General features: G+C 37.9%; 1 protein-coding gene across 1 annotated transcript in view; it reads right to left on the bottom strand.

Moving 5' to 3' along the window:
• The window catches only part of LOC150084505 (transcription factor 12-like), a 288,229-nt gene that overhangs the window by 238,360 nt on the left and 23,303 nt on the right, over positions 1 to 26,566 (bottom strand). The window contains exon 2 of the mRNA XM_090375252.1: positions 20,980 to 21,064. Within this exon, the coding sequence (XP_090231378.1) occupies positions 20,980 to 21,064 (85 nt within the window). The remainder of the gene's footprint in view (positions 1 to 20,979; positions 21,065 to 26,566) is intronic.

Below are 26,566 nucleotides of genomic sequence, written 5' to 3'. Positions count from 1 at the left end.
TATACCACTTAGCTGTGACTGTCTTCTGCGTGTCCAAAACGACACGTTCCACAATTCCACTCGATTTGAAAAATACAGCTATCATTTTCTTCTTTACAGATCGGGATTTTCTGACAATTACGGGTGTGTCGTCGTCATCAAAGACCCAAACTTTGTTTTGAGCCTTGGTCGGCAGATCGTAACAGTACAGCCAAGTCTCGTCACCTGTCACGATGTTGTTCACATACCGAGATTGTCCCTTATCAAACTTTTTTAACATCTCCCGGCACCAAGTCACACGTCGTGTCATCTGCTCTTCAGTCAGTTGATGCGGCACCCAGAGAGAACAAAGTATCTTCACGTGCAAATGATCTTGCAGAATCGAACGAATTGCTGGTGCATTTAGGCCCAAAGTATCCTCTATCTGTTGGTAGGTCACTCACCTGTTTTCGTCAAGCATTTTCCTCACAGCAGTAACGTTTTCCTCCGTAACTGACATTCGTGGCCTTCCCGGCCTCTCAGAATCCTCCAGAGTGAAATTTCCCCTTTGGAATTCTCTATACCATCTGAATATCGTTGTACGATGTGGACAATCATCATCTAGTGCAAGAGTCATTTCTTCTAAGCAGTGGTCTATGGTTAAACCACGCACGAAATTATACCGCAAAACTGTCCTTATCTCATTTCGTGACCACGATGCCATCGCAAGCACTTTACACTCTCACTACTAATGAATAACTGAGCCCATCGACTTAGCGCGGCGGCTACTATGCACGTATGAACATGTCTCAACATGCAGCAACAAGCAGCTTCCTGTGATTCATTGTTGCGTCATATTGCAAAACTTTCCTAGTACCCTTTGTATACATATATATATATATATATATATATATAGGGTTCTGCAAACATATTTGCATATGTTTCTCTGTGTGAGTGTGTATATGTATGAACACTGAACATTGGAAGCAAATTGCTGCTACAGATAAAGGAATAGTTGAGTGGGAGAAGACAGAGTGGTAATCGATGGACACTGCTCATTGTGGACTAATCTTATTAGTGGAGTCTCTCAGGGTTCAGTGTTGGGTCCATTGTTGTTTTCTGTATTTATAAATGATACTGATGATGGTATATCAAGCTTAAGGTCCAAGTTTGCAGATGATATGAAGGCTGGCAGGGTTGTTAAGGACACTAATGACAGTATGCTGCTGGAACAGGATCTAGAAACTTTGAGCAGATGGGCTGAGAGGTGGCAAATGAAGTTTATCATTGACAAATGTAAAGTACTCCATATGGGAAGCAGTAACCCCAGAGTAACGTATCAACTCTGTGGTACTACACTGACAGTGGTAGAGAATGAAAAGGACCTGGGGGTAATTGTGCCGGCAGATATGAAGTTTTCTGAGCACTGCAGACGGTGTGCAAGAGTAGCTCATGGTGTCTTGTCAATGATATACAGGAATTTTTTTTTAGCAGGGATAAAGAGGTGATTAACTCCTTGTATAAGGCAATGGTCAAGCCACATCTTGAGTACTGTATACAGGTCTGGAGGCATCATTTTAAGAAGGATGTAGAGCTGTTGAAACAAGTACAGAGAAGGGCAACAAGATTAGTGAATGGAACGAACGGTTGCTCTTATGAAGAAAAGCTGAAGTTTTGCAGATTAAAATGTCTGGAGACTAGGCACCTGCATGGTTATCTGATTGAGGTGTATAAAACCTTGAATGGTTTGAGCATGCTCAATGCTGATGGGATCTTCCTCTTGCTCAGAATAATCACCTTGAGAGGGCATAAATTCAATTTTTTTTTTTTTTTTTTTTTTTATGAAAACCCCAAGCGACAGGTATTAGAACCTATAGCACTTAGTACTGTGCTTGGGTTGGAGGTTGAGAAGAAGAAAGAAGATATTTGTTGACATTAGACTTGAACTTCTATAGACTGCAATTTTCAGGAAATATGTATGAAGGAAGGTTGTTCCAAAAAATGGCAGTTGAATGAATAAATGAAGAAGATGAAAAGTTGGTTCTGTGAGTTTGAAGTTTGTCAGTAAATGGATGTTGGGGGCACATGTTCGGACTGTTTTGAAAGAGAGAGAGAGCGGGAATTATAGAAGCCAATTCAGAACAACAGTGCCCATAGAAGTATCTGTAGAAAAGGCATGCAGCAAAAACAGTACGTCTATGAGACAGCGAGTGGAGACTATTAGAGAGGAGTCATTAATTAACCTAACTGCACTCTTCTGAATGGAATCTATAAGCCTGAGAGAGGTTTTGGGGGCACTGCCCCAGAAGTGGGAACAATATTCCATGGTAGGGTGGATTTGCGATTTTTACAGTGCGAACAGCTGTTTGGAAGAAAAGTAACGCCAAAAGCGAAAGAGAAAACCAAGTTTTTTAGATGCAGAGGAAGCAATATTTGTAATTTGCTTTCGCCAAGAGAGATTAGAAGTCTGGGTTATCCCCAAAAGAGATATATCATTTTGCCTAGAAATTAGAGTGTTACCAAAGATAAGCATAGGAGCAGAAGAATCCTTTTTGCAAGATATAAGACTAGACTCAGTTTAAGAAGGATTGAAATCAACTAAGTTGTATTTGCCCCACTGGAGAATTACCTGAAGACTGGCATTTAAGAAATTGGAAGCGGCTATTTGAGAATTTGAAGCTGATTGAGCAGGGCAAGGTTTTTTAAAATGGAAAGTGGAATGCAATGTGCTATCATCAGCAAAACTATGGATAGGATTTCCAGTCAATGGAAGAAGGTCATTAATATACAAGAGGAAAAGAGTGAGGGAAAGAACTGAACCTTGGGGTACACCAGCATTAGCCATCTACCATCACCCTCAGTGAGCGATCAGAGAGAAAACTGGATAACCAATTACAAAAAACAGTTGACAAACCATAAGATGGAAGCTTGATTAGAAAAACTTTATGCCAAACATGACTGAAAGCCTTTGAGATGTCAAGGGCAATTGCTTGTGTTTCACCAAACTTTTCCATTGAATTAGCCCATAAATGGGTAACATAAGCAAGAATATCACCGTGGATCGACACTGACGGAATCCATACTGGCGATCGTTGATCAGACAGAAGGTTTCTAGGTAGTTTAAGAGTTGGCGGTTAATTGATTTCTCCATTACTTTAAAAAGAGTAGAAGTAATTGCAATTGGACAATAATTGGATGGGACGTTCATGTCGCCCTTTTTAAGAACTGGCTGGATATGAGCAAATTTCCAAGCAGAAGGAAAAACCCCTTTGGAATAAGAAAGTGAAAAAAGGCAGCAAAGAACAGGAGTAAGTTCAGGAGCACTGGTTTTAAGAACAAGTGAAGAAATACCATCAGGACCTGGCACTTTCTTACCATCGAGATTTGTCAAAATCCTTCTGACATCCTTTTGATGGAAGATCACAGGAGACATTGAATGGAGCGTATTGAGAATGGTGGGAGGTGTTTTACCAAGATAATTAATACATGAGTTGGAAGAGAAATGGGATACTAGCAGGTCAGCTTTATCCTTGGCTAAAGTGACAACAGAACCATCTGGTTTTGACAGAAGTGGGAGCAGAGATGGGCAAAAGTTGCCGCCAATAGCTCTGGCAAGAGACCAGAATGCTCGGCTACCATTAAGGCAAGAAGCAAGTTTTCTACTCTTAGCCTGTTAAAAATCTAGTTTTGACTGATTAATGACTGCTTTACAATTGTTGCATGCTTTGGCGCTGGCAGAAAATGAAACTGAAGAATTGGATACAAGCCAATTACGATATGTACCATTCTTCTCTTGAACAGCCTTAGCACATTTATTGGAAAACCAAGTTTTAGATAAAGGACAAGATTTTAGAATGGCGTGTGGAATAAAGGATTCCATTCCTACAAGAATAATTTCACTGACACAGTCTGAGCAAACGTTGACATCATAAGTTTTGAAACAGTAGTCCAACCAAGGAAAAGAAATCTCGCAGGTCATCCCATTTTGCATTCTTGTAATGCCAAACAATACGAGGTTGGGAATAACCATGAGATAAAGACTCCATTGGAGAAGAGACAATCGCCAAGTTGTGATCTGAGGTACCTAAAGGATCACTCACTACAACCGAACTGAGAAAAAGATCAAGCATGTTAGCTGTATGGTTAGAACTGTCCGGTATCCTTGTAGGTAAATGAACAATCTGTGCAAGGTCATTAGAAATTGCAAAATGCCTCAGCATCTCGACCAGCTGGGTCGGTGTGACTAGAAAATGGAAGCCAGCTGGAGTTGTGAACATTAAAATCACCAAGGAAAATTACTTCACTGTTAGGAAAGTTGGACTGGAGAAAGTCAAGTTGCAAAGAGAAGAAGTCAAAGAGCTCCAAGTGATTAGTGGAGTTGGGAGAATGTTAGAGACAACAGATGAATTTGACACAGTGAGGTAGAGAGATTTTAAGCCAGAGAAGATCAAAGAGAGGAGATTCCAAATTACTAAGTCTCTGACAGGGAATATTGGAATGGACATATGCAGAAGTACCACCTTTGAGGCAATAGGAATCATACAGCAAATAGTTTGGGTAACTGAGATTTTTTTTTTTTTTTATGAAATCCCTGAACACAAAAGGTATCAAAACCTATAGTAATTAGTACCAGGCATGGGTTGAAGAAGAAGTATGTGGGGGGGGATGCTAGAAACTTTGCTCTGGAGACTAAACATGGGTTTCACCATTTCAAGCCTCCAATAAGCAGAGTGGTGGTATTGCACTGGTTGATGAGTCACCTACGACCTAAAAGATGAGCAGTAGTTGAATCAACCGATAACTGAGATTCTGTCAGAAAAAGTACATGAGGTTTGGCAGACTGCAAGTGGAAATGGATATCGTTGAGATTAGAAATGAGACCACGTATATTTGTGAAATGAACAAAGAAATGTTTGCCAGGTTTAGATCTTTTCGCAGATAAGCTTACTCTATTAGTTTGACAATTCATGGTGTATTCAACAGTGAGAAAAAGTGGTGGGAGGGGGACATGCTGTATGAAGTAATGAAATTTTTGGATATAGCGTACACATGGTAAGAATATACCCAAATCCTTGACATAACGTGGCCTCGACAATGTCCTCCGCATACACACTACTTGGACACCCTCCAGTCACTATCTGGCAGAGTAGAGGTAGCAAGATTATACACTAGCTGATCCGGAAGCTTCCTAAAGAGTTACCAATAGGTTCGGTCCGGTGTACTAACTAGCGGCCAGCCTGCGAACACCGTTTTAGAGCTGTACCCTCGAAATGTAAGGAAGATTGGATCTCACCATGATGTTCATCACAACCTCAAAAGTCATCAGTCGTACTGCATGTTGGAAGAGATGGGGAAGGGTTGACCGGAAGTTAACTCTGGAGACTAAACATGGGTTCCACCACTTCAAGCCTCCAATTAGCAAAGTGGTGGTGTTGCACCATTTGATTAGAGTCATCTACCACCTAGTATTGCCTGGTAACACAGAGGGGTGGCATTCCTCCATGTGGTGTGGCACCCACACCAAATTGATGAAAGACAGTTGTAGGATAGATATGTGGAAGTTTGCCTTTAACCAGCGAGTAGTTGGTTGGTGGAACAGATTTCCATCTTTTGTTGTGGAAGTTGATATTCTAAATAAATTTAAGGCTGAGATGAACAGGTATCTGGAACGAACAGAGGGGTGAAATGGGAGCGTTTTTTTTTTTTTTTTTTTTTTTGCTGATACTGCATAAGCTTGCTTTCTTGCATCATATTCATTCCTCTACTAAGGCTAACACTGGGTTTCTGTTGGGGAACACTGCACTGAAAACAAAATTCAAAGTTTTATGTTTAAAACAACTCAACTTTATTCTTATTTTTACATAAATATATAAGAACTGTATTTATCATAAATTTGCTATACATAGAACAAATAATTTGATCAGTTCCAGAGGATCCGGGTCAGTTTTGGGAACCAATGGAACTGGTATATGGACCCCAGTTTAGGAAACACTGCTCTAAACAATAATGGTCTATTTTTTTAAGTCATATGTTGTTTTAGTATGCAATTTATTTAATTAGAGATTTACTGATACATTTCGCAACATGCTTTTCTTATAATAAATTTTTGGTCTTTTTTGTTTGGTCAGTGCAAAATTTAAAACACAATTTTCTACTGGTTGGAGTAGAGAGAAGTAAAACATAAATAAATTTGTTCTTGGCATAAACCTAATTTTCTCTCCTTTACAACTTACTTTAATTAGTGCCACTTACCACTTACTTTAAACACTTAACCATTTACTTTAATCAGCGCAAACTTCAGGTGTCTAAGTGGAATTTTTTTTCGTATGACACTGTATAAACTTGTTCCCTTGCATCATTTGACACTACCAAATGCTCCCATCAGTAAAATTCACTTAAAAATTGCCAATTTTTACATCAAGTAATGGCATCATCATCATCAGTCATTTTAAATCTACTGCAGGATGAAGGCCTCTCCAGCAACTTTCCAGTTCCTTCTGTTTTGTGCAATGGCCATCCATTTACTACACATAAATTCATGAATTCTCCATGTCCATCTCCGTTGTTGTCTTCCAGGGTTTCTCTTAGCTCCTCTTGTGTACTATTCTGTTATTTTCTTAGTCCATCTGTGTCCTGCCCAAGACCATTTTAGTTCTTTAGTTTTGATAAGAATGTCCTTTACTTGAGTTTGCTGCCTAATGCAGGTGTTTCTCTTCTTATCTAACAGTGATTCCCAATACAATTCGTTCTATCCTTTGCTGTGTAGTTCTCAGCTTCTTTTCCATTCTTTTGTTGAATGCCCAAGTTTTACTTCCATAAATCATGGTAGGGAGTATACATTGATTCTTTATTTTACGTTTCAGACAAATTAGGATATTGCTCCTCGGTATGCGACTATATTTCCTGAATGCTATCCATCCAAAATCTATTCTTCTCTTGACTTCCAACCATTTATCATTATTACAGCTTGTCAGAGATAAGTATATGACTCCCCCTTTTCAATGACTTCTCCTTCAATCATTATTTCCCTTTCTGTGACATACTTGTTCATCATTACTTTTGTTTTAGCCATATTCATCTTTAGTCCAAAATCCTTACTAACTCGGCATAACTGATTAAGATTTTCCTCTAATTCTTTGGGATTGGGGCTTATGACCACAATGTCATCTGCAAATCGTAAATGGTTTAGGTACTCTCCATTCACATTGACTCCTTTCTGCGACCAGTCTTATCTTCTGAAAGCTTCCTCAAGGGCAGCAGTAAACAACTTCAGCAATATTGTGTCTCCTTGTTGAACTCCTTTCTCAATTTTAAATTTACTACTGTCTTTGTCTAGTCTAATAAAGGAGGTAGCATTCTCATATATTTTCTTCAAAATCATAATACATGGGGTATCTATGCCTTGTCTTTCCAGTGCCCGAAATATTGCCTTATGCTGAATAGAGTCAAATGCCTTTTCATAATCCACAAATGCCAGGCATAATGGTGTTCTATATTCATTTGCTTTCTCCATTAGCTGTGACATTACGTGAAGGTATCCATAGTTGAGAAACGTATCCTAAAGCCAGCTTGCTCTTTTGGTTGATTCTCATCAAGTATTCTTTCTAATATGTTAGTAATGACCCTGTGAACAACTTGTAGATGTGGGATAACAAGCTAATTGGTATATAATTTCCAATTTATCTCCTTTCTTATGCAGCAAAACTATGATTGCATTATTCCACTGCTTAGGCGTCACACCTTTTCTAATGCATTCTGTGAAGAGTTTTGCCAGTTTTTGTGTCATGTCTCTTCCTCCAAATTTTAACAACTCTACAAAAACTTCATCTTCCCCTGGGGCTTTCTGATTCTTCATTTTCTTCAACTCATGTTCTACCTCATCAGGTATGTTGTATGTGTTACTAATTTGCGATCCATCTTCCCCACTGCTGGCATCATTCCCTCGCTCCTTGTATAACTCTTTATAGTAGTCTTCTGCTATTTGAATTATGCCTTCTCTGCTATTCATAAGTACACCATTGCTATTCTTCAGTTTCAGTATCATTTGTCTTTCTGTATTACTGCTCATGACTGCTGATTTAAATCCTTTGTTTTCCCTTAATGCTTGTTCTACTTTTCTTGTGTTAAATTTTCTTATGTCCTCTCTGAGTCTCTTTCTAATGACTTTGCATAACTCAGTATACTCAATTTTCTCCCTGTCAGTGTTTTTCTTGCTCTTCATTTGTCGTCTTCAGTTCATCATGACAAGTGTTCAACTGATTTTTTCTTCTTTGGATTTATTTTTACCTATAGGTTTCTTGGGCTTTATCACTTTCAGAAAGTTGTAATATTCCTTGTCGATATCTTGTACATACTGCATTTTCTCCTCTTCTGTTATCTCAAAGACCTTTGTATTATTTACTCGAGTCAGTTTTTTCCTTTATTTTCTTACATCTATATGAAGTGTGCATCTTACCATTCTGTGATCACTTCCAACATTTACCTTGTTCAGGACAGTAACATCATTCATGATATATCTTCTGTTAGTGAGAATGAAGTGAGATGTCAGTAAGGATGAAGAGAGAATGAGGATGTTCCACATCATTGGCTGCAAAAAGCACCACAAAAGTGAAAAATCTGTTAATATAGAAAACTGAAAAATTATTTTCTTTCTGGATAGAAGATCTTAATCAAAAGAGAATGCCTCTTAGTTCAGATATTATTCGTGCCAAAGCACTGCAAATTTTTAATCGCTTACAAGAATAAGACAGTCCATCTAATGGAGACTTCTTTCAAGCTAGTAAGGGTTGGCTTGAAAATTTTAAAAAATGTTGAAGTCTTCACAATCTAAAATTAACGGGCGAAGCAGCCAGTGCAGATGCGGAAGCTGCTTCTCCATATCTGAAAACTTTCAAGGATGTTATTGCAACTGAGGGCTATCTAGCAAGTAGAGTGTTTAATGCTCATGAGACCGCTTATTTTAGAAGTGTATGCTGAGCCAAACATTCATTTCAAAAGAAGAGAAAAACACCCTAGGTTTCAAAGCTGCAAAAGATAGGTTCACTTTTGTTATGTGGCAATGCAGAGGGTGACTAAGTGTAAACCGCTGGTAATTTATACGTCAGAAAATTCCTGTGCTTTTAAAGGAATATCAAAAAGTTCCTTACCAGTTCAGTGGAAATGGAGCAAAAAAAGCCTGGATGACAGATAAAATCTTCGAGGATTGGTTTTTAAATTGCTTTTGCATCGAAACAAAAAGATATTGCCTGAAGAAGAACATAGCATTCAAAATCTTGCTCATCCTTGACAATGCACCCAGTCATCCTGCACATTTGTCTGATCTGCAACCAAATGTGAAAGTTACCTTTCTTCTGGGGAATACAAGTTCGTTAATTCAGCCAATGGACCAAGGTGTTATAGCTTCCTTTAAACTTTATTACCTAAGAAGATCTTTTTTACAATTGGTAGAAGCTACTGATGGAATAGGCAGTCTTTCAGTTCGAGATTATTAGCAGAATAATAACATCCTTGATGCTGTAAAAATATTGAATTTGCATGGGGTGAAGTTAAGAACTCAACAATGAATACAGTGCAGAAAAAGCTGTGGCCACAAAGCTGCACTAAAGAAGCCATGGTTGAAATGCCAGAGGAAGTTGAGATTGTGAGAATTGTAAAAATGATTAGTGGAAATGGATTTTAAGAACGGGAATCAGCAGATATCACAGAAGTCCTCGAATATCATAGAGAACAATTATCAGTGGACGATACTTTTTCACAATGTGAAGAAGATGACAAAAATTATAAAAACAAAGATGCACACAAAAATTTGACTGCAAAGAGACTAGCTGAGTTTTTAAGACTTGCAAATCAGCTTAGCCAAGAAGCTCTGGATCTTAATTTGGAGAGGAGTTTAAATTTTTGCAGAACTTTATCATTAGCTTTAGTTCCTTATGAAGAAATTTATAGAGAAAAACAGCGTGCTTCTAAGCAAACAATTTTAACTTATTTTTTTCAAAAGATGCCAGATACTTTGCAAGTTTATCACACGAAAACAGCAACGAAGAAGCAATGAATTTAGATTAAGAATCTAGAGGTAAGTATTAGCAAGATTAATTTTATGGACATATTACTCATTTTTTTCTTACCAAATGAAGACAATTTTTTTTCCAATTTAATTTTTTTTTTGTGTACAGGTAAGGAACCCTCATTATGTTATATGAACTATGTTTCGCATTGCGCGGATTTGGACTGCGCAGTATTTTCCCGGAACATAACTCCCACGCAAATCGCGGGATGACTACTTTTAGGCAGAACATGAAGTTAAATTTCGAATGTGTCAGTACACACTATATGCTGATTGGCTACTAGTCGGACTAGTATTTTCTGATTGTTTGTTATATATTTATCCTAGCAATCATTAAAACAATTAATTGCTAGAGTCAAAGCAGCAGTCAGCAGAGATGGCATATAAATGCAATACAAATTCGCTCAGAGCAGTGGTTCTGAAGCACGATGCACAATCTCCTAAGGTGCACAGACTCCAAAAGAAATATGTATAAAGATCAAATACAGCTTTATACAGAAAAGAGGCATATAATGAGAGCCTTGTCGATCAATTCGGCCCTGGAAAGATTGTGCAAGGCTCAAGGGGTAAAATTTTTTTCAGCCTGGCCTGGTCTGTATTTGTTAACAGGAGAGACCGCTTCTACAGAGATGGGATACACTTAAATAGAAAGGGTGTAAGAATATTTGCTAATGCTATCGAGGAAGTAAGGTGGGTCGGAAAACTGCTAGCTTGGGGGGATACAAGGACTAATAGATTAACAATAGCCACTGGCAGAGGTGAAAGAGATTCTTGCACTGCATCTATTGGAATGAGCAGAAGCCTGAAAAACAAGATGCAGGATATTTCAGAGACTGCCGGGAGTCATTGCGGTACAAGTAAACACATGGGTTGTGTTAGGGTAGCTAAGAATAGAAATAGGTGCACGTATACTTGCGTGTACATCAAAGGCGCCTCCGTAGCCAGGTGGGAAGGAGCAGCAGTGCGTAGCACACGCTTCTTGATTAGACCGGGGTTCGAGCCCGTCACCACCAAATACGGAGGATGCGGAAAGGTCAGGGAATGACCACCGCATATCCCGGAGCAATATGGCCTTAGTTGCTAATGCCCCTAAAAACCAAATAACAAACAGTGTACATCAATGCTAGGAGTTTAGTAAATAAATTTGATGAATTTGAGGTATTGCTCAAAACATCAAAGGCAGATATTGTTGGGATATCAGAGACATGGTGTCACACAGATATAAGGAATGCAGAACTAGAATTTGGGGAGTACAACGTCTACAGAAAGGATACAATGGATAGGAAGGGAGGAGGGGTTATGCTATTAGTTAAGAAATACATAAAATCCAAGGAAGTGAAATCAGTCGACATCGCTGGACAGTGCAGTGTCGAGTCAGTTTGGTGTGACATAAGCATTGGGAGATTAAAATTGAGAGTAGGAGTGTGCTATAGGCCTAATGACTCTGATGAGTATAATAAGAAACTGTACAGGGAAATAGAGTGGGTCAGTAAATCAGAGTCTTATAATGGGAGATTTTAATTTCCAAGATATTGACTGGAATTTGGAGGCTGGTCACTCACACACTAGCAAGGCTTTTGTGGATTTATTGGATGATTGTTTTCTACATCAGCATGTTCGGGAGGCAACTAGAGGGAGGAATACTCTTGATTTGATTATCAGCAGTGATTCTTCATGCACTAAGAATCTGCAGATAAATGAACCACTAGGTGGCAGTGATTACAGTGTGCTGAAGTGGGATTTACTCAAAGAGGTAACTACCATTAGGGGTAAAGGGAAGGGTTATTGCTTTCGTAAAGGCAACTACGATGAACTGAGACAGTATTTAAATTCTATACAGTGGGACAAACTGATGATGTTACCAACAGCAAATGCAAAATGGGAAGCATTCAAAGAACTTATCTTGGAAGCTACGAGGCTTTACATACCAACTAAGAAATATTGTTCAAGGTTTAGCCCTAAATGGATGTCATATGAACTGATGAGGCATATGGCAGAGAAGAAACATGCATGGGATACATACAAATTAACACATGACACAGAAGCCTATGATAGATACAAGTTGATCTGTAACCAAGTTACAAAGGAGGTTAGGCAGGTGAAGGCAGATTACGAGAAATCTTCGGCAAGGGATGCAAAGAAAAACAGCAAAGAGTTCTTTACTTATGTAAACTCTAGAAGGAAGGGGATGAATCAGATTGGTCCACTTGATATCGATGGATCAACTGTTGATGATCCTGCTCAGGTAGCTAACAAACTAAATGAATATTTTGCATCGACATTCACACATGAGGAGTTATTTAGCGAGGGGAAAGCCAGAGGTGTATTCAACTCTAGCAGTAAGCTAGAGAATCTTGTAATAACTGAGAGTAAAGTGGAGGAGAAATTCTTGAAGATAAACACAAGAAAGGCACCCGGGGTGGATGGGATCTATCCAGTTATATTAAAGGAGGCAGCAAAGGAAGTAAGCAAACCCTTAGCCATAATTATGAGAGCTTCCTTGGACTCAGGGGAGGTACCCACAGACTGGAGATGTGCAAATGTGACCCCAATTCACAAAGGAGGATCAAAGGCTGACACATGTAATTATAGACCTGTGAGTTTAACTTCTGATCCAGGGAAATTAATGGAGGCACTAGTTAAAGAAGCACTGCAGAATCATTTAGACAAGACTTCAGTTATAGCTCGGACACAGCATGGTTTTGTTAAGGGGAAGTCTTGCCTGACCAATTTGATTGGATACTATGATACAATCACAAAGGAACTGGATGCAGGGAATAACTTTGATATTATATACTTGGATCTTAGAAAGGATTTTGATACTGTTGCACATGGAAGACTGCTGCACAAATTGTAGCAGTGTGACATTGGAGGCAAATTGCTGCTGTGGATAAAGGGGTGGCTGAGGGGGAGAAGACAGAGAGTGGTAATCAATGGACACTGCTCGTTGTGGACTAATGTTATTAGTGGAGTCCCTCAGGGCTCAGTGTTGGGTCCATTATTGTTTTCTGTATTCATAAATGATATTGATGATGGTATATCAAGCTTAATGTCAAAGTTTGCAGACGATACAAAGGTAGGCAGGGTTGTCAAGGACACTACTGACACTATGCTGCTGCAACAGGATCTGGAAAGGTTGAGCAGATGGGCTGAGAGGTGGCAAATGAAGTTTAACATTGACAAATGTAAAGTACTACACATGGGAAACAGCAACCCCAGAGCAACGTATCAACTCTGTGGTACTACACTGACAGTGGTAGAGAATGAAAAGGACCTGGGGGTGGTTGTGTAGGCAGATATGAAGTTCTCTAAGCAGTGCAGACGGGCTGCAAGAGTAGCTCATGGTGTCTTGTCAATAATATATAGGAATTTTTCTAGAATTGATAAGGAGGTGATTATTCCCTTGTATAATGCAATGGTCAGTCCACACCTAGAGTACTGTATACAGGTCTGGAGGCCTCATTTCAAGAAGGATGTAGAGCTATTGGAATGAGTACAGAGAAGGGCAACAAGATTAGTGAATGGAACAAAGGGGTGCTCTTACGAAGAAAGGCTTAAGTTTTGCAAATTACAGTGTCTGGAGACTAGGCACCAGCGAGGTGATCTGATAGAGGTGTATAAAGCCTTGAATGGTTTGAGCATGCTCAATGCTGATGGGATTCTTCCTCTCGCTCAGAATAATCACCTGAGAGGGCATAAATTCAAATCGAGGAAAGACAGATGTAGGATAGACGTGCGGAAATTTGCCTTTAGCCAGCGGGTGGTTGGTTGGTGGAACAGACTTCCATCCCTTGTCGTGGAAGTTGATAGCCTAAATAAGTTTAAGGCTCAGCTGGACAGGTATTTTGAACAAACAGTGGGGTGAAGTGGAAGAGGTTTTTTTTTTTTTTTTTGGCTGATGCTGCATAAGCTTGCTTTCTTGCATCAAATGCCTCTACTAATGCTAATTTTTTTTTTTTCCCCCTTCTGGAATAAAGGCTAGAAATAATTTAAAATTATGCACATCACAATGTCATTCATTATTTATGGCATTTAGCATATACATTGACATCTGCCACTCACACACACAAAGGCCTGATTTCGATTCCTGTCAAAAGACTGGAGGAATTTAAGTTCTCTTCATTAATACTGTGGTTAGCCAATCTCAGGAAGAGGCTACAGAGTATTTCCCAATGGGTTAAATAATTTGAATTCTGAATTTTAATTTGAATATAGAGATGCACCTACATGCATCCTTTCTGTATAAATACATGCAATGTGATATAAAAGCACATTCAATACCACACAGTTGTCTAAATACCCACAGACGGCCTCAAATGAATGACATGACTATTAACAATCCTGTACAGGTTACTGACAAACTGAATAAGTATTTCACTTCTAGAGTCACACATGAAGTTTTCAGGGATGGAGATAACAGAAGTATATCTAATTCTAACTAACATAGTACTGAAGCAAAAAATAAAGTACCTTGAGCTGATGAAATCAATTCAATTATATTACAAAAAGCAAAGGAGTTAAGCAATTTAATCAAATTATAACAGCATCTGTGAATCTGGGAGGTTCTCCCTATGGACAGCAAAAGTGCAAATGCCTCTCTATTCATAAAAGGGGGAATCAAAGGCTGAAGTAAGTGATTGCTGACCTATAAGCTTGACTTCTGTTCCAGTGAAAATAACCTAGTCAATAGTTGAAGAAGTCAAGGTCATCTCGACACTATAATGCAATCTTTTAACAAATTCTATACAGCATGGATTTTTAAGAGGGAGATAATGCCTTACCAATGTTACTAGCTATCATGAAGTAGTCAGAGGATGGATGCAATAAATAATTTTCACATCATGTACTTAGATTGCAGTAAAGCTTTTGATACTGTTCCACATGACTGCTGTACAAACTGGAATAGTGTGACATATGGGGAAAGTTATTGCTATGTACAAAGAGATAGTTAAGTGGCAGGAGACAGAGTGGTTATTAATAGCCACTGCTCTTCACAGAATAATGTTATGAGTGGAGCTCCTCAAGGGTCAGTGTTGGGCCCTCACGTTTTTAATATTTATTAATGATATTGATGTAAGCATATTGTGTTTAATGTCTAAGTTTGCTGATAATATAAAGGTAGCATGTGACAGTAATTGGGGTATGCTATTCCAACAAGATCTGGATAAATTAGGCACATGGGCTGAAAAATGGCAACTGAGGTTTAACAGTAAAACAAATTATGTATAAGTAGCAATAATCCCAGAATAACATACCATTTGAGTGGTAACCAACTCATGGTAGCAGAGGATTAAAAATACATCATAGTCATTAAACAGTCTGACAATATTCTTGGAGCAATTCAGACAGGCTGCTAAGACAGCTCGAGAGATTTGGTCAACAATGAATAGCAATTTTGCCAGCAGAAACAAAGAGGTGATTATCTATTATATAAGGCAATAATTAAGCTGCACCTTGAATACTGCATAAGGTTCAGGAAGCTTCATTTTAAGAAAGATGTAGGTCTGTTGGAATGGGTGCAGATAACAGCAACTATGATTAGCTGGAGGAGGGGGGGGACAAAAGATTACTCTTACCAACCTATACTTGAAATCTGAACTGCAGCATTTGGAAACAAGCTCCATGAAGAAACCTGCTTAAAGCATTTAAATGGGCTGTGTAAACTAAATTGCTGATGGGAACTGAGCACTCTTACTCTTTCTTGAACAATAAACAGAGATAAATTTAAATTTGGAAAGGATTATTGCAGGATAGAGGTGACGATAGGGCTTCAGCCAAAAATTAACTGATAATTAGTATAAACTTATATGCGATATGGAAGTAGGTAGTTTTAATAAATTTAAAGGATTGAATAAATTATTAAAAAGGGATTGGCAAACAAAGTGGGTATGTTTTTTATGTCTTATTGTATAAGTCAGTTCCTTGTATCATTCTGCCACTAGTAATAACAAATTGATAGTCACATTTGAGATGTTTACAGATCCACTTGTGCACACAGTATATTTATATATAAATTGGAGACAGAAGAAAAAGATTTTGGATGACAGAACAGTTTCAATTGCTTTATTAATAGAAGAAAATATGTACGGTTAATGACAAAATAATAAACAAATATCCATTCACTTTCAGGTAAATACATTTACAGTATATTCAACCATAAATACTATGGATGTGAAAGGCCCAAAGGGTTTAACATCCATTGGTGTTCAAAGAAAGTGCATCACCTAGGAATTTCACATTTCTAACCCTTTTTGCGATGGTATGTTACTTTAAAGACTAGCATCAAAAACAGAAATATAAACAAAAGATATTTATTAATAGTTAAGAGAAAGCTAAGTAATATTTGACAGGTGCTCTCAAAATATTCCAAAATGAGCACTTGCAGCCTTTATACAACAGTTTTGGTAAACACAACAATTATGGCTGACATGTTACCAAAAGCCCTCACAATTTGCTTCAGTTTGTCATTTTAAATGGAAAACAAAATGAAATGTTCACCAGGTACAAACTAATATTTAGTTGAACCACCTCAGGCCCTGATGACAGCACACAACGTTGAGGCATTGAGGAGACCAATTTCTGAAGATAATCGACTGATAGTTCATGGTTCTAAACACAAATTATGGCTTCCTGAAGTTAAAAAAGGGTCTTTGGTTTCCTTCTGGCAACTGTTGATTCCACACAATGCCAACAGTTCTCTACAGGATTCAGGTCTGGGCTGTTTCCTAGCCAGCTAGGAGTTGTAATGGACCATTCTTCCAACCATTTTTTCACCTGTAACAAATGTAAACACATTACTATTGAACCTCTAATGAAGAAATGAAGCTAAAGTAACTACAGAAGTGCCGACTTACAATTTTGCCTGATGACAAGGAGCAGAGTCGTCCTGAAAGATGTAGTTACTTGGCAGGTTGAAATGGTCTCTAATGGTTGGCTTCAATGGAACAAAGGGTTGCTCTTAAGAAGAAAAACTTAAGTTTTGCAAATTACAATGTCTGGAGGCTAGCGACCTATGAGGTGATCTGATTGAGGTGTATAAAGCCTTGAATGGATTGAGCATGCTCAATGCTGATGGGATTCTTCCTCTTGCTCAGAATAATCGCCTGAGAGGGCATAAATTCAAATTGAGGAAGGATGGTTGTAGGATAGATGTGCGGACGTTTGCCTTTAGCCAATGGGTGGTTGATTGCTGGAACAAACTTCCATCTGCCATAGAAGTTGACAGCTTAAACAAATTCAAGGCAGAACTTGACAAACATTTGGAGCGAGTGGATGGGTGAAATAAGTTTTTTTTTTTTTTTTGGCTGATTCTATATAAGCTTTCTTTCTTGCATCATGTGCTTATGTGCCTTTGCTAATTTGCCTTCCAATATAGCCAGGTATCCATTGGCATTTACAGAACCTTTTATAAACTGCAGATGACCTACTCCGCAATACAAAATGCACCCCCCATATCATTTGGCTGATAGGGAATTTCACTGTAGCACCATACAGTCTGGATGGTATTCTTCACCACGTCTACGGCGAATCATTTGTCTGCCATCAGAGCCATGAAGGTTGAATTTCTTCTCATCCAAGAAAAGAACTGACTTCCACTGCTCGTGGGGAGGTGTCCATTTGACATGCTCCTTACACCAAATTAATCGGGCCTTTTTTCATTTTTTGTGTGAGGAGGGGCTTCTTCTTAGGAAACGGGCTAAAAGTCCATTTTTGAAGAGGCATCTTCTGACTGTTACTGCACTTACTACCACTCCTGTATGTTCTTCCCATTCTCTTTTCAGCTTAGACAAAGCTTTACAGTTTTGGCATAGAGACTCATTTGCATCCAACTCCTTTTTTCCTATCAGCAGAACCAGTATTGTTGAGTTTGAAAAGAAATATACTCACTGTCGACTGATTACAAGACTCTATAAGCAATATGATGGGAAGAACATCCTTCCTCACATAAAGCAACAATAGCACTCTTTCTTCATGGCGTCAACTGCACGTAACTGGCCATCCTGACACAAGCAAAGAATGACTGCAACTCTTGCAGAGTGTGCTTATATAGCTGAAAGTAACAGCTGATGCAATATTACATCATCACCTATGCATGTCAATCTTATCTGCAAGAAATATTGCCATATACTTACGCTAACCGGATGACAATTACAATTTTAACTGGTGATGCACTTTCTTTTAACACCAGTGTATATTTAACATAATATTGATAAATTATTATTATTAGCCATATGGTGCAAGGAAGCCTGATGCTTATGCCACACCAGCCAAAAAAAATTTCTGAGTTACCCTGTGTGTATGTATGTGAGAGAGAGAGAGAGAGAGAGACAGAGAGAGAGAGAGAGAAGGGAATCACCAAGAAAGAGAAGAATAATGATATCCAGCTCGGAACCTGGGTGTGCCAAGCCCATACTCACCACTGGTGCACATACAAAGCATACATTACCATAGCAGGATAGAAGCCTCCCTAAAGATTCATGTTAAGGGAAATGGACTTTAATTTTGCATACTGGTCTAGTGCAGGTTGGCAGATCGACCGTATTTAGCATTCAGGGGCTTGAACCCCAGCCTACTCAAATAGCATGTGCTACTACGCTCCTGCTCCTGACCACTCGGCTACATAGGCCACATACATATAAACATACCATACAAACAAACTGTATTGACAAAATTAGTGAAAGATAAATATTACAGTTAAGAGGCAGATATATACAAAAAAAATTAGACAGCAATGATTAGACACTGTTGGGCATTAATACAGTAATAATAATAATAAAAAAGCAGTTCCTGAAGTATAAGAATTCTATGACAAAATTCAGCTTTGTACTTTCTATCCTTTAGAAATAGAACATGATGAATACTTACACGTTAGTGCAAATGCATCATATTAGTACAGAGCTAAACTCAGAATTAGCAAATTTTTGCAAAAGCGGCATCGTTTAAGTTATATCTCATATTGTGAATAGCATCACAATGAGTTGCCATGATATTGCAATACACACGAATAAGTAATGCTTCATCAAAAGGAGAAGACTGTTGCTACTTATTCTCAGCAGATACCACCACCACCCAGGCGGCACTGTTTAAGGGCTATCTGGCGCCCTTCTTCGGTGGGTGGGTGGGTAGGTACCCCAGTGATGTAATGATGGCAAAACAGTTATGAAGTATAACTCCACAATATGAGAGATGCCTGATGGTGTATAAGATGAATTAAGACTAAAATGCATTAAGGCATTTTAGTTTATCATTACATCGCTAGGCTACCTATCCACCCACCAAAGAAGGGCCAAATAGCCCTGAAACGGTGCTGTTTGGGTGGTGGTATCAGCTGAGAATAAGTAGCAACAGTCTTCTCCTTTTGGTGAAGTGTTACTTATTCAAAGTAGTGTAATATCATGGCAATCCGTTGTGAAGTATTCACAATATGAGATATAACTTAAATGATGCCGCCTTTGCAAAAATTTGCTAATTGAGAGTTTAGCTGTGTACTAATATGATGCATTTGCACTAACTTGTACGTAGTCTAATTCTCTTGCAGCCAAGCCCTTAATACATTTTAGTTTTAAAAGGATGACTATTAAGAGAGTTAATAAGGATTAGTGTTGGACCTGGATAGGACATCAAGAGATTTCCTATCATTCAATAACACACCAGAGAAAGCTGGACCAGATATTTCAAGTGGGAATACACCAACAATTCTGTTTCATATGGAAGGCAAGAGCCAATGCTGACTGAGCTTAAAAAAAAAAGAAAGCTCTTAGGTTGATAAGGCACTTAAGATCAGGAAACCAAGTTTTGGAGCAACTGAGTTCTGGAAAGTGTAAATGAAGATTAGCCCATTTGAAAAACTGATACTCAACAGCTAGTAGGTTCTTCATATTGTAATGAGAAGCAACAGACTAAATTTCAGGCCCATACAGAATGAATGAGTAAACATCATGCTATATTTCTGGATAACAGCTAAATTGTGCTAAAATGTACCAGATTTTGCCTTAATAGTCAGGTTCTTTTTAGGGAGCAAGTTTACTTTTTTCACATGAGTATTAAAAAGAAATTTCTCATCAAAATATATTCTCAAGTTTTTATGCACAGGGACCTCTGAATTATTTGGACAGAAATATTCAGGGAAACTAGGAAAGAAGCCTTTTTGGAGACAGTGAGATGACAAGACTGAGTATTTATAGTTAGACCAAAGAATAAGAATTTTTTGGTTATTACTAAGTAATGATTAATTAATTGGTTGTTGGTAGTGGTCTCCTCAAGGGTCTTGACCCAGATTTTCAAGGCATCTGCATAGGAGAAAAGCTGAACTGCAAGAAGTAGGGAAGGGAAGGGGGATTGAGGAGGAGAAAATTATGGCCAAAAGGGTTCCACTCTGTGGAATGCCAGTAGAAATGGTTTTATCATACACATCTAGTCAAATGGAAAGGAACAGCAATTTATCAATATGTGAGGCTCTAATAAAGTAAAGGTCACCTGAAATCATAAAATTTTATTTAAACATGCTAAATTTTAATAAAATAGTTTAGTTGCCTGAAATTTCTGCACATATCCAAGCACACTGTCTAATGGGGAGAGACTACAGCTCCTCTTAAAAAGTATAGCAGTGACTGATCATACCAGCTTTTGAAACCACTAATCTGAGCTTTTTACTAAGACTGCTAATGATAACGAAAGAAATGTGACCACCATACTACTGCTATTTCTGAACGATAAACTACAATCAATGCAAATTTATAGTAGTGCTTGCAATCATGTGTTCACCAAACAGCACAGTAGATTCATAATTTGTCAATGAACTCAAATGGTACCATCTGTTCTTACTGATCAACTTGTGCTCAAACAACATTAGAAATTCTCAATTTTTGTCATCAGGTTCAATTTGCAGTTTATCTGGGCTGTTTTGGCAGTATCCAGACTTCAGGCTCTGTCTGTAACAAAAATGTATATATACATACCTGAATGGTAGACATCAACATAGGGAACTGATTTAAAAGGATTATGGCCGGCAGAATCTCGATCGAATGCTTCCAGTCCATATGGCTGCATAATAAATATATTTTCAATATTACATCAAGATAATCACTGAAATAATTTACATCTACATACAAAATAACAAAATTACTAAAAAATTCCTATATTATTAGAGTATAGGTGTTCACAGAATTATGGAAATGCCTACCAAAGTCAATCAAATATATAAAAAAAGGTTAATCAGGTTCTTCCTATAGAGGATTTCACAGAACAGTTCACAAGCCTTTTAAACCTACCAATTATTCTTGTGGACCCCCCCCTGTAGCATATTTTCATTATGCCCAATTTGCAAATTAATTTTTAATTTAATTCAATATAAATCACTGTGACCTTTAGTAGGCATAGCAAGGAATTTATAAACATTCCACTGAGAATCAAAAATATACTTGATATTTTTAAAACCAAAAAAGAAATTAGAACGAAAAATTAATAAAAAAAAAAAAAAAAAAATTATATCAAGCATTTCATTGTATTTTTATAATTATTAAGTAGTTTATTACCAGAGTTTATTATGTTAACCAGTATGTCATTACCCAGTAGTTTATTATGTTAACCAAAGTTACAATGAAACCTGATATTTCTCAATAGATTCAGGAAAGTAAAGGTTCAGAAAAACAACCTCACTAAGCATAAGATGAATGCAATGTAATGAATAATGGTAGGAGATGCAGAAAGAACTGATATAACATTGGGTAACACTGCATGATAAATCTATCAAACATTATCTGTAGAAGAATGAGAAATTTATCTCAATGTGATATGTAGAAGACTTCCATATGATACTCTCCAGAAATTAAAATGAATATAACATTAATGCAAAATGATTAATGCAAAATTGATTTAAAAAATCAACTGAACACAATTCAAAAATTAAAAGAAAAAGTTTAATGTAAATTTTGAAAAAAGATTTTCCTTCTTGAAGCATTGCTTCAGGAAGGAAAATCATGCCTTTTCTACCCCAGATCACATACTATGGGAGGTATTTAGATGTTCTTGTTATTACTGACAGTAACATTATCCAAAACAGTTTACATTTGTTTAATAATATTCATCTGAGACTCAATTTTACACTGGAAAGGAAAATTCGGATACTAAGTCATTAAATTTTCTAAATTTCACGCTTAATTGGGACTCCAATAAAATCCAATTTAACATCTATCATAAACCAACAAACACCAGCATGCTTCTGCATCATAACAGCTATCACCCATTCACCTACAAAAGGTCTATTACCTTTAATCAATTTCTCAATGCCTATACAAAGGAGGTTAGGCAGGCAAAGGCAGATAACGAGAAATCTTTGGAAAAGGATACAAAGAAAAACGGCAAAGAGTTCTTTACTTATGTAAATTCTAGAAGGAAGGCAATGAATCAGATTGGTCCACTGGATATCGATGGTTCAACTGTTGATGATCCTGATCAGGAAACTAAAAAACTAAATGAGTATTTTGCATCTACATTCAAATATGAGGATTTATTCAAGGAGAGGAATACCAGAAGTGAATTAAACTCTGTTAGTGAGCTAGATGATTTTGTAATAACTGAGAGCAAAGTGGAGCAGAAACTGTTGAAAATAAACATAAGGCACCTGAGGTGGATTATAACTGGACGGGACCTATCCAGTTATATAAAAGGAAGCAGCAAAAGAAGTAAGAAAACCCCTTAGCCGTAATTATAAGCTCTTCTTTGAACTCATGGGAGGTACCTATGGACTGGAGATGTACAAATGTGACCCAATTCACACAGGAGGTTCAAAGTGTGACAAGAAATTATACACATGTTAGTTTAACTTCTGTTCCAAGGAAGTTAATGGAGACACTGGTTACAGAAGCACTGTAGGATCATCTAGACAAGACTTCAGTTATACTTCAGACACAGCATGGGTTCATTAATAGGAAGTCTTGTCTGACCAATTTGTTTGGATACTATGATGTGGTCACAAAGGAACAGGATGCAAAGAATAATTTTGATATCATATACTTGGATCTTAGGAAGGCTTTTGATACTGTTACACACGGAAGACTGCTGTACAAATTGGAGCTGTGTGGCATTAACAGAAAGGTGCTGCTGGGGATAAAGGGATGGTTGAGTGGGAGAAGACAGTGGTAATCAATGGACACTGCTATTCATGGACTAATGTTATTAGTGGAGTCCTCCACAGTTCAGTGTTGGGTCCATTGTTGTATTCTATTTTTATTAATGATATTGATGTATGTATATCAGGCTTAATGTCTAAGTTTGCAGATGATACAAAGGTTGGCAGGGTTGTTAATGACACTAATGACAGTACGCTACTGCAACAGGATCTAGAAAAGTTGAGCAGATGGGCTGAGAGATGGCAACTGAAGTTTAACATCGAAAAATGTAAAGCACTGCATATGGGTAGCAGTAACCCCAGAGTAATACATCAACTGTGTGGTACTACACTCAGGGTAGTAGAGAATGAAAAGGCCCTAAGGGTAATTGTGCAGTCAGATATGAAGTTTTCTGAGCAGTGCAGACTGTCTGCAAGAGTAGCTCGTGGTATCTTGTCAATGATATACAGGAATTTTTCTAGCAGGGATAAGGAGGTGATTATCCCCTTGTATAAAGCAATGGTCAGGCCACACCTTGAGCACTGTATACAGGTCTCGAGGCCTCGTTTTAGGAAGGATGTAGAGCTGCTGGAATGAGTACAGAGAAGGGCAACAAGATTAGTGAATGGAACAAAGGGTTGCCCTTATGAAGCAAAGCTTAAGTTTTGCAAATGACAGTGTCTGGAGACTAGATACCTGCGAGGTGATCTAATTGAGGCATATAAGGCTTTAAATGGTTTGAGCAAGCTCAATGCTGATGGGATTCTTCCTCTTGTACATATTGTCTAAGGGGTCATAAAATTCAAATTGAGGAAAGACAGTTGTAGATACTTTAGCCAGTGGGTGGTTGATTGCTAGAACTAACTTCCATCTGTCATTGTAGAAGTTGATAACCTAAATAAATTTAAGGCAGAACTAAAACATTTGGAGCTAATGGATGGGTGAAATGGGAAGGGTTTTTTTTTTTTTGGCTGATGCTCTATAACCTTGCTTTCTTTCATCATATGGCTCCTAATGCTAATATTCAATGGCAAAATCTGCTTTAGACTCAGAAATACAGATATTAACCAGCAGATTCTTAAGCAGAGGTGACCCCCTTGCTACAATAAACTGAATTAGGTTTATTACAAGCTATGGATAGGACACAAAATACTACACCAATCAACAATAGTAACATCAAAAAATACTTTATTTCTGTCCATACATTGAACAGTGGCACAAACAGCTTAACATGTTCTTTAAAAATACAGAATTTAAGATTGTGGCCAAACCAATATGGAAATTACATGCTATACTGAACAATCACTCAGTCCTTTCCTCTTTCGCAATACAAATAAATGACCCAGTATACAACATTTCTCGCGGTGATTACGACTCTCCTTGCCAAGGATCGGCACAGTTTCCTCTGAATTTTAGGGTTAAACAGCACACATCCTCGGTTTGTGCTTCTCGTTTAGCAGTGCCAGAATTAGCTTTTCATGCCATTAACAAAGAACATATTTTTATTCCACAAGGTCAGAGTACTTAGTATCCAATGTAATTATATGAATTATTAATTGCAGAAACCATCGAAATTAAATTACATGAGAATTGTATTAACATTTGCCATCTATATCTAATCTCCGATTCGTGATCTTTTACAGACGTGTGAAGACAAATAATCTCTATTTAAGATTCATGCTAACATGTACTGAGTAATTTTAATTCCTGTGATCACTACATACGGTCGAAAAGCTCTGTCAGCTTCAGGAAGGAAAATGATTTTTTGAAATTTACATTAAACTCTTTTTAATTGTGTTCACAATTGATTTTTTAAATCAATTTTGTGTTAATCTTTTTGCGTTAATGTTATATTTGTTTTAATTTCTGGAGAGTATACTACAGAAGTGTTCTACATATCATATTGAGGTAATTTTCTTTTCTTCTATAAATATTAAAAGAAATGTAGAATGTAGAGAGCATCACAGCTCTCGTTTATACTATCAAACATTATCAAAACTGTTCTTGAAAATATATACCGTATTTCCCCATGTATAAGATGCACCTTTTTTCGAAAAATTGGGGTCTAAAAACTGGGTGCATCTTATAAAAATCTACAACCACTGTATAGTGGTTGTAGATTTTTTTTTTACTTGCATTTCCCGATTTTTTGCACTTGTTGCCTTTGCGCTCATTGTTTCACACTTGTGCCGGTATATTAGGTTACATTTTGCCACATTCTGCCCAGAAATGGCTCAGAAAAGATTTTCGTACGGTGCTGAATTCAAGTTAAAAGTGATCCAGTTTGCAAAAGTGAATGGAAATCGTGCTGCTGAACGTAAGTTTGGTCCTCCTCCAACTGAGAAAACAATCCGAGACTGGCTACGGGAAGAAGAAACCCTACTGAAAAAGAACTGTACAATAAAGATTGTGTGTGTGTGTGTGTGTGTGTGTGTGTGTGTGTGTGTGTGTGTGTGTGTGTGTGTGTGTGTGTCTCTCATTAGAGAGAAGTCAGCAAAAATGGCCTGATTTAGAGAGGGAATTGAAGATATGGATTGAGGAGCAAAGGGCAATTGGAATTCCTGTGTCCACAAAGATGGTTCAGCATGAGGCAAGAAGAATTGCTGATGAAAAAGAAGTTACTGATTTCAAAGGAGGACACAATTGGTGCTTCGGGTTCATGAAACGGAATAGACTAAGCATGCATACATGCACCAGACTTGCCCAAAAGATGCCTGAAAGCTATGAGCAGAAGGTCCTTGAATTTCATCGTTTTGTCATTCAATGTCGGAAGACATCAGTTTGAGTTGGGACAGATTGCAAATATGGACAAAGTCCCCCTTCAATTTGATGTCCCAAGTAAATATTGAAAGAAATGTAGAATGTAGAGAGCATCACAGCTCTCATTTATACTATCAAACATTATCAAAACTGTTCAAAACATTAACAAAACTATCATTAACTGTGAAGACAAGTGGACATGAAAAGAGCCATTATACAGTTGTTCTAGCTTGTTGTGCCAACAGAACAAAGCTGCCTCCTATGCTGATTTTCAAAAGCAAAACAATGCCAAAAGAAGACATTCCTCGAGGAGTGATTGTCCACATTCATGACAAGGGTTGGATGGATCAGGATGGGATGAAGATCTGGTTTGAGAAAGTTTGGAGCAGGAGACGAGGTGGGCTCTTACGCAAACCTACCCTATTGGTGCTTGATCAGTTCAGGGTACACATAACAAAAAATACAAAGAAGATTTCTGCAGAGCAAAAAAACAACTTGCTGTCATACCTGGAGGCTTGACATCCCAGCTCCTACCACTTGATGTCAGCATTAACAAACCCTTCAAAGCTGCCATGAGAGACGAATGGAACCAATGGATGAAGTCTTCTGGGGACAATTTGACACCAGCAGGAAGAGTGAAGAAACCAACTATAGGAGAAGTTTGTACCTGGATGAA

The sequence above is a fragment of the Mastigoproctus giganteus genome, chromosome 6, assembly GCF_048544385.1.
Source record: "Mastigoproctus giganteus isolate SK-2022 chromosome 6, ASM4854438v1, whole genome shotgun sequence".
Taxonomy (NCBI): domain Eukaryota; kingdom Metazoa; phylum Arthropoda; class Arachnida; order Uropygi; family Thelyphonidae; genus Mastigoproctus; species Mastigoproctus giganteus.
Note: the sequence above shows the minus strand (reverse complement) of the source record. Positions and strands in the feature narration are given on the sequence as shown.